Here is a 12428-nt window from a genome sequence, read left to right on the forward strand (position 1 = left end):
CATTCAGAGCACGAGGCACTGTTCTGTGCAGGTGGATATTACTTTACAGTCTCCGATCAAGAGTGCACAGAGGCACGCACATCTATAGGGACTATACTCAAAGAAGAAATAAGAGGTACATAAAAATAATATTCAAACCTTAATGTAGCTATTCTAGAAAGTGTAACTCATTTACTAGCCCATCACCATGAAATTCACAATGCTAAGTTCTATCCAAGGACATTTGTTTTTGGCCTTTACTAACATCAGTTCTTTACTCAAGTCTAAGATTTCATGGCCTATGAAGACCATGCCACTGTTTTTGCCCAAAATTCCTTTTCTTCAAGTCATTTACTGCAGTTAACTTTATTCTGTAGTTTGGAAATACAGGACTGAATATCAACTTGATTACCAAGTACCAAGCATGGGGAATTTCAATTGTTTTGCACAGTGCAAAGACTCAAATCAAGGTTGAAGAAGGAAACAATCTATTCAGAAAGTAATGATAAGTGTTTAAGAATGTGCACAAGATTAGTGTAAACATTTGTGAACTAAAGATTTTCTTTGCTTCATCATAGGTATTTGCTGAACCAAAATTTTTCCAAGTCATACAATGATCACAGAAACAAGTCTAAGCATGGTAAATGGAATTCACTTTAAGGTGTCTTAAATAAATGAAGATATTAACCTGTAACAATTTAGTTTATTTGTAAAGTTAACAGTATTACACTATATTGAGCAGTTAATAAACTGCTTTTATTGAAGAGATGTTTTCTGATTGCTTAAAAGTTAGTGGGACAGATTTTAAAATAAATATATAAAAAGCTCCCACATCTGTAAGACAATTGAAAACAATGATCTTATAAATATTTATGAGATTTCATTATATTAAACACAATAAGTGCCATAAGAGCCAACGCATTTGCTCAGATTGTTGGACTCTGCAGGAGTTCACTGCTATGACTGCCTGCAGCAGAAATCCCACAATTTTAAACTCATGGAGTTTCAGAAGGACTTTTTCCTTTCCTATGAGGTTGTGTGTAGGAGGGTATAATTCGGGCCTAAATCTACATCAACCATTTGATGTAACAGAAATAAAGTCACTGTAATCTAACTTTTTCACAGGCTCAGTGGCTCATGCATTGAAAATAAAACATTTATAAAGTAACAGGAGACTATACAATTCATTCAGCTAGTTTTTATTTCCTCAATCTGATTTTTTTCCACTCTACGGCATCAAATCAAGTAAATTAAGCTCTTTCCCCAAGGACAATTCTGTATATTTTTTCCACATACCTGCAAGCAGCAAAATGAGTTTGCATCTAAAGAAATAAACTGAACTTTATTGTCTCCCTCTTAAAGGATAGCATGAAACTGAATATATGAGGACAATAAAAGATGCCACCAACCCCTTGTGTTTGCACCAATACAGTCATCAAATTCTAAGAGACAAAATCTCAAGAATATTTAAGCAGAGAGAAGTATACTAAAAAACTCAGTGTATCTCTATGCCAAACATATATATGTTAACATGAATTAATGCAAATGAACATTTGAACAAAATTCAATACTGTGAATGTTGAGAGTGAACTCTACATATTTAAAACAAATTCACTCACAGTTTTCCTTCATGAACTACCTGTCCAGCTGTTTTCCTGGCAGTTCTTCTCTTTTTACATACATTTTTCTATTACATCAATTGAATAATATTTTGGAAAAGCAATAATTTCTGAAAAACTGGTTAACAATTCATTTAATGACTGATCTATAGGCTTGTTAATTGTTTGTGGCAAATCTGACAAACTACTTTTTAATGAGTAGAAAGGACTGGTTTCCTAGGAGCTGTTCCTTAACATTCACTGGGTTATGCTCTGTTAAGTGCCTTTGGAAAGCGTACATCAGGGGTTCTCAAAGTGGTGGTCGGGACCCCTCAGGGGGTCACGAGGTTATTACATGGGGGGTCGCGAGCTGCCAGCCTCCACCCCAAACCCCGCTTCACCTCCATCATTTATAATAGTGTTAAATATATTAAAAAGTGTTTTTAATTTATAAGGGGGGGGTCACACTCAGACACTTGCTATGTGAAAGGGGTCACCAGTACATTGAGAACCACTGGTGTACATCTAGTACACAGAGTCTCAGACCTTGGGCAATGCATTTTGTGTGTTATCAATAAACTGCTCACGAAAGCTCATGCTCAAATAAATTGGTTAGTCTCTAAGGTGCCACAAGTACTCCTTTTCTTTTTACATCAGACACTATCACAGCTGCAATGAAATTCCTTGCCAAAATATTTTATTCAACTTTAAATTCCAAATATATTATTATACTATGCTATATACTATATATTATAGCTTTGTCTATCATCATTTAGGAAAAGGCCACAAGTGAACATGAAGTAAATCAGACTGCTCACTTGTCGAAAGTTAAGCACGTGCTTAAGTGTTTTTACTGGATTCGGGTCAAAAGGAATGGTTTTGTCCATATGGCATCCCACTACTATATGTTTTGTTTACACAGCACTATTTGGTTATTTAACACTGTCTGATTTTGCGTAGGCAAAGGCAGAGGCAGTGCACTAAAAGACAAGCTTATAGATGTCTTCCTTTCCCCCCTAATATATAATTATGACTTTGAAAGTGATAAAAAAACATTTTATGATGCATACTGCATTATTTTGATGCTTTCCACATCATGAAGCTGTTATTTCAGCCCTTTCTGGGTGACTGATAAAACAATACATTAGTACAACATGCATTAAGGAACTTTTAGTGCGTGTCAGCAAGATCCACACGGACAGCTAGTGCATGACACGTTGGTGTACACTAGAATTTACACCCTGGCTGGTGCGTACTAATGCTCTGGGTAGACAAGACCCCTTCATCCCCCATATAAATAAATATATAGTACGTCAAACTTCACTGTATATGGCTAATTAACACATATAGTAAAAAAATTAAGTATCTCACCTAGTTGCAATATCATGACTGTATCACTGAAGGCTCGTGTCACTAATCTGAAATGTCTGTAGAGTGGATAACATAAAACTCTTCTTCCAAAGGACACCAGGACCTCAGGAATACTAGTGAAACTCTGAGTGAATCAATGAAATTGTATAATTAATTTACTTGAATAAAAAAAGCACATAGTAATTTATTTTTTTTAAAAGACATTATAGCTACACACACAAAAAGGTCTATAGTTTTAACAGTTATGGAAACAATAGGTTAATTTTAAACAGAAACAAGACCGAGCACTTTCAACTTGCATGGTACAATTATAAAAGTCTGACAAATTTATTGGCTTTTAATTGAAAAATATTGAATTCAGAGCACATTACAATAAAACATTTAACTGAAGTCTTTGCCATTCTTTACATTACGGCAATGTCTGTCCCTTAACATTATGTATATTAAAGAGAGCTATAAAAAGCCTTTTAAGAATAAATAAAAATTAAAAACATATGATAACAGAATCCACGTGTACACACACAAGAACTCTAAAAATGACATATGCCTTTGCCTTTTAGCAAAGTTATGAATACGGAAGATAGAGATAAATATATCTCCCCTGGGAAGGCAGCTCATTGTCCTCCTTTATGAGGGAAGAAGACCTCTAATTTACTTAGGCCAGAGGCATTAGTGAGTTATTAAAGATTCTCTCAAGAGTGATTTCCTTTCCATCTTTCACTCTTCAAAGATAAAACTTTCCATTTATGAATTTCAAAAAAACCCACCCTTTTTCATCCTGAATTTGCAATTGATTAAAATTAATAAAAACCACTATTGCTAACCACTCAGCACTTGGTTCATATTATATGAACATAGCAAACTTTTTTCATTTTAAGTTTATTGATACATATTTTAATTATTTATATATTGTTAGTCATTAACGTTACAGTCATAAATTGTGCATATTTCATGCACAGCAAAATGACAGTCCATTCAAACAAACTATATCTCGGGCAATATTGTTTACAGATTGATGAAAACACGCTGCGCTTCTACATGGTTTGCATAACAGATTAGCACTGTACATGAAGACAAGCCCTTACAGCTCCTCCATCGGCATAGTTAACCGACGAAGCTTTGATGGCAGGATGCAGGATGGATTTTTCACACCCCTGAGCAATGTAGTTATACCAATGTAAGTCTGTAGTATAGACCTGGCCACTGTTATTAACAGCTTGGTGCCAGATGACTGAATTTCCTGGGTGTAAAGTCTACTGCTGACTGCGGCTGAGGCAAGAATTGCTACGTTGTACGGTAAATGCACACCCATAAGAAAACCTCTTCATTACAATAAGCTATGATTGTGAAAAAGTCAAGAGTTAAGACTGCCACTGCATTTACAACTTCATCAGTTGCGCCTAACTACAGTGTTACACAGTAACACACATGGCATTGAAATGTTAAAAACTACAGAACTAAATGTCCAAACCCTGCAAACTCTTACTACTGAATAGTGTTTGCTATCATGAGTAGTGCACCACTGGAAGTGTTTGCAAGATTAGGCCCTATTTTTTTTTTTTTAATTGCCAACCCTACAAACAGAGTCTTGGCTCAGACAGTTAAGATGGGTTCTTTCTATCCTCTTTATCTTCACCAGAAATAAAGGTTCCACAGGCCAGATAAGCCCTGCCAACCCTACTGCTTTATACAAGTGTAACAGAAACTCAGGGAACAATTCTACTGAAAGATGCACAAAATGGAATAGAATTCAGTTCACTCAGTCTTGGCTGTACTGGCTATGTAAGGTTCACAGGAGTTAAAAAAAAGCATGGTTGAAAACATGAACCAAGGATAAATCACTGTAAGCATCCACTGCCCACGTCTGCAGACACTCCGAAACAATAGCTCTGAAAGATGTAAACTCAATCAGGGGCATGTGGATTCCTGCAATTCTGCAACTATGGAATTTGGGATATTTTTCAAGATGCCATGAAATTCACTATTTCGGTCATGAAATTTGCTGTTTTGCTGCAGCCAAGAGCCTAACATTTTGTCTTCTGTCTGCAACCAGGCTGCAGTTGCTGCTTGCTTCCCATCCTTCCCCACAACGAGAAGTTAAATGGATTACAGTGCATACTCCCTGCACTGTTGTTTGATGCCTGGTGGCAGAAGACTGGGGAGCCAGAATTACAGTCCAATTACAGCCCAAAGAGGAAGCCAAAAGTGCAGACTGGTGTAAGCTATGAAGCCTGGAAAACAGTGCAACAGTCAAGACCGATTGAGCTGCAGAGATGAGCAGCTGAAGCAGGCTACAAGTGTCTGACTTCCCTGATACAAATTATTATTATTATATAACATTTATATTGCCAAAGTGCCTAAAAGGCACAACCAGATTAGACTTCCCCATTGTGCTAGGCACTGTACAAACACCTAATAAATGACAGTCCCTGCCCACACATGGCAAAGGTGGGCCCCAGCTGGGCTATCAAGAAAACACTGCAAGAGCTGAGTTTCCGTGCACCGAACTGGGCTTCCAAAAGAGCACAAGGAAAAAAATACCATCCTCGAAAGCAAACACTGTAAAACATATTGAAACAAATTTAACCTGAATTTGTTTTTTAAAATCAGACCCACAGCTGTGTGTGTTTGTGTGGAGATGGGAAGAGGGAAATGAAGAATATAGCACAGTGATGAAATAAATTAGTGTTGCTATAGAATTTAGAGGTTGTTGCCTCAGAATTTAGAAGTTGCTTGAGCAGAATTTAACCATCGGTGCAGTTTGGTCCCATTGTGCCGTGTAGTACACGGGACTCTGATTATAAAAATACATTATGAATTATTCACACTTCAAAATGTGAAGAACGTACTAATTTAACAACATCAAAAATATTACAAAAGCAAATTAAATTCACAGGGCATTGTCAGAGCTAGTAGGCCCAGATGTGTTTTGACAGTCTCTTCATTCTGCTTTTCTCATTTTTGTGTTTAGGCAGATTATTAAAATTTACAAGATTCCCCCACACAAGAGTGGAATGGACACACAGCATCAGTTTTATGCCCTTACAATTGTGGAGAAACTCCTTACTATGGGTTTTTTATTATAATATCACCCAGAAGAACAGTTTCAGTTTAAAATGTGCTACAATCCTTGTTTGCTGGTATAAACCAGTTTTTAGGAATCACAGAAGCAGGATGAAGTAAAATATGAATATTTTAAATAGATATAACTTGGCCTGTCAATTCTGACAGTACCCTTTTATAGTGCATCGCCTTACATAATACACTAGCTTCTATCATGTCTTTCTTTAAAGAGTATACATTTATTTGATTTAATATTTAAATGTTTTTGTTATATATAAAAACTTTATAAAGACATATGTGTGTTGTCATAAAGTAAAGTTATTAATCCGCCCCTTAGTAATTTGCAAACGCAGTGATCCATAATGATTTTGTACTTGAGTATCACAACAACATTTGACATTCATATCTTGTGTTTTCTGTCAGCTGGTGCTCAGGATGAGAGAATTTTCTAGCAAAACAAATGCGTTTCATCCATATGTTTTTATCTTGATTGTCCATCAGTCATTCATTAAAAAAGGGACTTCTAGTCATTAAAGCAAATTTGCATGATACTGCAATTTGTGTGTACTCTTTATTATATTTGTTCTTACTTCCATTTTCCCATGCCATGATTACCTTCTTTGACAGAAATAAAGTTTAATGCCTCAAAACCATTTTAAATCAAAAAATTTAATCAGAGAAACATGAAGATAGAACTACACAACTATTTTAAAGTAATACATGGTCAGTATCCCTTCAAACAGGTAATATGCTTGTGTGTGAGAGAGCTCAGTGTGAAAAAGATAACAATTAGAATAATCCTTTCTAAAACTAATTGCCCAGTAAAATAAAGCCACTTGCCAGTTTTTGTAGTCAATTTTTAAGATACTTTTCAAACATTCTGATTGACAGCAGCTGTCTTACCATCCAATGCTGCTCTCAGCCAGTGAAATAGGAAGATTATCTCTGGCTTTTGTTCAAACAGCTGGAGTTTTATACTATTATTTTCTAGTGCTACAAATTTGGTTGCATTTAATATGCCTACTTGACAAATATTTTACTATATTACAGTATCAATCTGGTAAAGAAACTACTATTTTTTCATAACAGCAGGAAAAATCCTAGTTTAGTCAGACCATAGCTTTACTATAATATCCTTACTGACATACCACAAACCACATCCAACCAGATAAGTAAACTGTATTAATTTAAGGAAAAAAGTTTATGTGGTAAGAATTATATATTTAATGCTTCTTCAGAGTGTCAGTCCACTCCATGTGAGCAAGAGAAAGCACCTGATTTTGTTCCGGCTTACTTATCAGATGCAGACACCTTGCCAAAGTATTTGTTTTACTTTTTCTATACTGCTCGTCTTTATATACATCAGTGTTCCACCTAATGGATATTACAGTTTGCTCCACGGTGGTGACAATGATATCAAAACTTTACCAGATATCTGTGTAGTCCAAAAATATCTCACTTACAATAAGCTTAGCCTGGAAACGTCTACTGCACTTCCTAAAAGATCCACTTTAAATAATTCTGTAGTCAGTTTTGGAAGTTACAACATGTAATTAATTAAAATAACTACATACAGCAAAAGGAAATTTAAAACATTCAATACATCTATAGTTATGAATGAGCAGAACATAACATACAGTAATAATGGTATTTTAACCAACACGAAAGTTCTTGAAATTCACCTTACCTCGAGCCAGCACAAAGTTGCACTCAGTTTCCTGATATTCCATGATGACTCTACCTGATTTTTTTTTTTGGGTGGGGGGGGAAATAGAATAAAGCAAATATTATTTAATTCAACATTCAAAATTGCAGGTAAACTATTTTCAAATAATATTCTGCCAGTAGTCATTTAAATGTTTAAAATTGCAAAGGTTAAGAATACTTATGACATGTGTATTTAAATAACTGGGAATATCTAGTTTATGCATAAAGCCTTTCACACACAACAGCAATCACAGAAAAACTGCATTTTAGAGGAATTCTCTCTCTTAATAAATACACTTTCCTCCGAGCAACAGCACCTTGAATGTCTGCCGAGTGAATCAACACAGCTCAAACTGAAATGCCTCTTTTTCCTAAAAACTGTTCAATGTTTTTGGCTTCCAAATGGGGACCTAAATCCAGCAGTGCATGTACAGTGTGGTTCTTTTTAAACTATGGCAGATTCATGGGATTTGTAAGGTAGTATGCTCTAGCGGAATGAGAAGGGCTAGGAGCCAGGAATTCCTGAATTATAATCCTGGCTCTGATTTTACTTTGATTTGTGACCTTGGACAAATCATTTAACTTCTGCATGTCTCCATTTCCCCATTAAAAAATTAGCATAACAATATTTATTACCTTACCTAACAGGGCTATTGTAAGGATAAAGTTGTGTGTGTTTGTACAGCACACTGAAAATAGAAGTGCTATATTAGTAATAAGTATTATTATTATACCATTGAACTGTACAGACCTGCAAAGTTCTGCACACAATTCTAATGTCTATTCTTAAGGATTCACTCCAATCAGGAGAGCAGGATTGTTTAAAAAGGGGAAGTAACAGCTCTCAGAGAATATCAACACTGGTTTGCAGGGCACCTTCCTGGCCAAAGTACAGCTCTATGCTGCCCCCTCTCCCAATCTGTGGCGGGGAGCCGGGGGGGGGAGGGGGGAGAGTGTGCTAAGGCTGTTTTGGGGAAGGGAAGAGAACATAGCTGAAGAACACGGTGCTCTGGCTGTTCTGTTTCCTATGGCCCATCAGAGGCTATGGGAAACAGAATGTAAGTAAGGGGAGACTTATGGTTACTCTTTCACAGGAGAAGGGCAAGCCCCACAACCTGTGGTGAGCTAGGGGAAAGGGAGTACTCAGAATTGGGGCCAAAGTTTTCTGTGGCTACTCTGAAGGTTTCAAAAGTTTTGCTTTAGTTTACTGACTGTTTCCCATAACTAATACCTGTGCTCTAAGAGACATTTTAAAACAAAAAACAGTTGTTTTAAAGCTTCAGAGTTATGGAATTCCCTGAACAGAAGCAATTCAAAATAGCAGCTTCTGTGGAACTCCAGAACCCTGTCCTTCATCCTACACGCCCACCAATGACATTTTACATAACCAAACACACACTGTTGTGACAAACAAACAATTTGAACTATTATAAAACTACCCAGAAAAAAAAAATAAAAAAACCAGTATTAAACAGCTGTCCTTTCATGTAGTCCCTATCTAGATAATCAAGTCATAGCATAGCAATGATCCAAGAAATAACCTGAAGTGATTCATTTGTTTTCATAACTCCTGCACCACACCCTCTTTCCCTTTCGCTACCACAGCTAAGTGATGCTTCAGACCTGTCGCACCAGCATAAAAATCATTTGGAATGATACCAATTCTAAGCTGCTGTCCATTAGGCTAATCTAGAAATTTAACATTCAGTCCTCACTTTTTAAATTCTCGAACAAAGTGCACTTTAAAAGCTATGCCTTGTGGGAGACAATGCAATGTCTTGTAGATTGGCTGCTGAGCCACTTCTGAAGTTTCATGAAGGAAAAAAAAAACTTACATTTTTGTCTCCTTCAGTAATACAAATTTCATAGCAGTATGCCAGAAGGATATCAATTAAACTGAAATACACTTGATGACGGGTTCTTTTATCTAGCAGGTAAGATTTATTTGTGAATTTTCTCAGCTGCTCTCTCTCTTCTTCTGACCAGGAGACTAAAAAAAGTAAAACAGATTACAAATTAAAAACCAAAATATTCCTTTTACAAAGAGATATACTTCTTCCACAATCCCATGAAAGCAAACTGGTTAACAATCACATATTTAAAGCAAAAACAACAAGGAGTCCTCATGGCACCTTAGAGACTAACAAATTTATTTGGGCATAAGCTTTTGTGGGCTAGAACCCACTTCATTGGATGCATGGAGTGAAAATACAGGAGCAGGTATAAATACATGAAAGGATGGGGGGTTGCTTTACCAAGTGTGAGGTCAGACTAACGAGTTTAAATCAATTAAGAGCAGGATACCAAGGGCGGAAAAATAACTTTTGAAGTGGTAAGGGAGTTGCCCATTACAACATTACATATCTCTGAGACAAAAAGCCTAAGTCATTCTTACTTTGATTATTATCAATATTTTACTGAACACGTATTAACTCGACTTAGGGTTTAACTACACAGGGAAGTTTAATGTGCAGTAAGCCAGGGTGTGAATTTAAAGTACAATTGTAGCTACTCCGCACTAACTCCCTCTGTGGACACTCTTACTGTGCACTAAGAGTGCCCTCAGGTGGTTTAGCTTAATACTCTTCCAAAGTGCATTAAGCTAGTGAGCACAAAGGCTCTGTCAGTGGACACTGAAGTGCCCACACAGGGAGTTAGTGTGGAGTAACTAGTGCACACCTGTTACTGTGAGCTTTCTCCCCATGTAGACAAGTGCATAGGCTTTTAGGATTGCCAGTGCCCCGATAATGCAAGTTACTCTGCTTAGGCAGACCCCTGTACCCATGTTAGAACCATTCTGAAAATGCCAGGGCTCAGTGAGGTTGCAGGGGTATCCTGTACAGAGCTTTATGCAAAATCAGGGCCAAAGACAGTGACTGAACATTTCTGAAGTTCTTACCAAGGAACCTAGATATTAGCATTCCCAGAGCAGTGGCAGGATAAAGAAATGATAAGAGAAAGAATGAAAACAAGAGTAATTCTGTCTCTCTGAACCCCGTCAAGTTTGATTTTTAGGCCTGGATAAGGTTTAGAAGCTGTGCTGGTTGTATTGGCTGACAATCGCCTCCCAGTGCTGAATGAAGATCAAGAGTGAAATCCTGTCCCCACTGAAGTCCATTTCGCCATTCATTCAGCCTGTCACCCCCCAGTGTTCATGCTAATTTTTTTCTGTTGGTTGCTTTTGATACTGAATGTCTGAATGTCTCAAACCTTCACAGGAACAGACTGGGATTGGCTCTAGAACAGCTATTCTCCTTTCTTTTTTACATTACCCAGAAAAGAGGACTGGGCAATTGCCCTTCTGAGCCAAGGATTTTCTGACACAGGGTTCTATTTTCTCTCTTCCTGTTCCCTATGGGGGCCGTGAGGAGGGTTTAATGGGAAGGCATGGTATACCTGCCTTCCGCATGCTGTCAACACCCTGCTCTCTCTTCAAATCACTGGAGACATCTGATACAACTGAAAAATTAACCCAGATCCAGAGCCCACGGAGACTGGAATTAGATAAGGGCTAGGTGGTAGAGACTGAGTTATTGGAGTTAATTAATAGTAAGCATGCAGGAAAACTGAAGTTATTACGTACTACAAGAAGTACCCCAAAACTGACCACAGTTGTATTAGAGCCTTTAAACGAAGGAGCAAGCCTGCCATCTGCGACTCAGGTTCACAATTTGAGTGCCTTTTTGGTTCCCCAGCTGCTTTCAGATGTCACGTAGTAGCAACTACCAAGCTCTCTTTCCATCACTTGTACTTGTCAAGGAGGTCACGGCCTTTTCTTTCATATACAGACATCACCAGGGCCAACTTTCTCTTTACAGTTTAAGGCTGGATTACACCAATGTGCTTCACATGAGGCTGTACTGTAAATCCATTTAGAATTTGTAGCTGGTAGAGAATGAGTCTGCCTACTTTCTAAGCATACTAAGAGGCTGCCTGCTTACTATATTATCAGTAGGGAATACATTACACTCATGCGTCCTGATTTGCATGGTCTGCCATTTTAGCTGTTGATTTTGAGTTCTAAAGAACTAAATTGTTTCAGTCTCAGCTATTTGAAGAGTCACGTTATTCCTTATGTATTAATGTTGCAGTTGCAACTTTCTGAGATGCTCAAGCTTACAGCCATTAAGTTTAAACAAAAAATGTTCTGGTGGCAAGGTGCTGTCTGGAATGTTGGAACCGACTTCCGCCTTTGCTCTGACACCACTCAGATTTGATTATCTTCAGTAATATGCTATTTTCCCATACTTTTCCACAATGCAGGAAGAGAAGCCAATCTGTGTTGCAAGGACCAGGAGAAGCCTATTTCAATGGGTTGGGAGGTCCTTTTATGACCATTTTAACTGAGTTTTGACTGTATATAGAATTATTGTTCTGCAACTAGTGCACTGTTACAGACACTTTTATAAATATGAATAAATACAACATATCCTCTGTTCAGGTTTATTCCAAGAACAGATATGAATAACCGCATTTACTGCCCTACTGGCATTCTTAAAGTGTCAAGTAAAAATCATGTGTTTTGATTAGCTGTCGGGAGCAGAATACTAAGAACACGTCTGGGTCCTGCAGATAGATGAATCCCTAGATAATGTAGTACTTGATATATTATGTTAGCCATTCAACACATCAGTAAAAGATTTTTGCTGTTAGATTTTCCGGGGAAAAATTTCTATCTGAATCCAAAATTGACTGTAGTGGCACAATCTC

At 37.3% G+C, this 12428-nt stretch overlaps 1 protein-coding gene across 2 annotated transcripts in view; it reads right to left on the bottom strand.

Moving 5' to 3' along the window:
- SHQ1 (SHQ1, H/ACA ribonucleoprotein assembly factor) overlaps positions 1–12428 on the bottom strand; it is a 97180-nt gene that overhangs the window by 46673 nt on the left and 38079 nt on the right. For both annotated transcript variants that reach the window (XM_077822797.1, XM_077822798.1), the window contains exons 8-10: positions 9554–9708; positions 7699–7752; positions 2949–3072 (exon numbers count right to left, since the gene is read on the bottom strand). In XM_077822797.1, the coding sequence (XP_077678923.1) occupies positions 2949–3072; positions 7699–7752; positions 9554–9708 (333 nt within the window). The remainder of the gene's footprint in view (positions 1–2948; positions 3073–7698; positions 7753–9553; positions 9709–12428) is intronic.

Source organism: Eretmochelys imbricata, chromosome 7, assembly GCF_965152235.1.
Source record: "Eretmochelys imbricata isolate rEreImb1 chromosome 7, rEreImb1.hap1, whole genome shotgun sequence".
Classification (NCBI taxonomy): domain Eukaryota; kingdom Metazoa; phylum Chordata; order Testudines; family Cheloniidae; genus Eretmochelys; species Eretmochelys imbricata.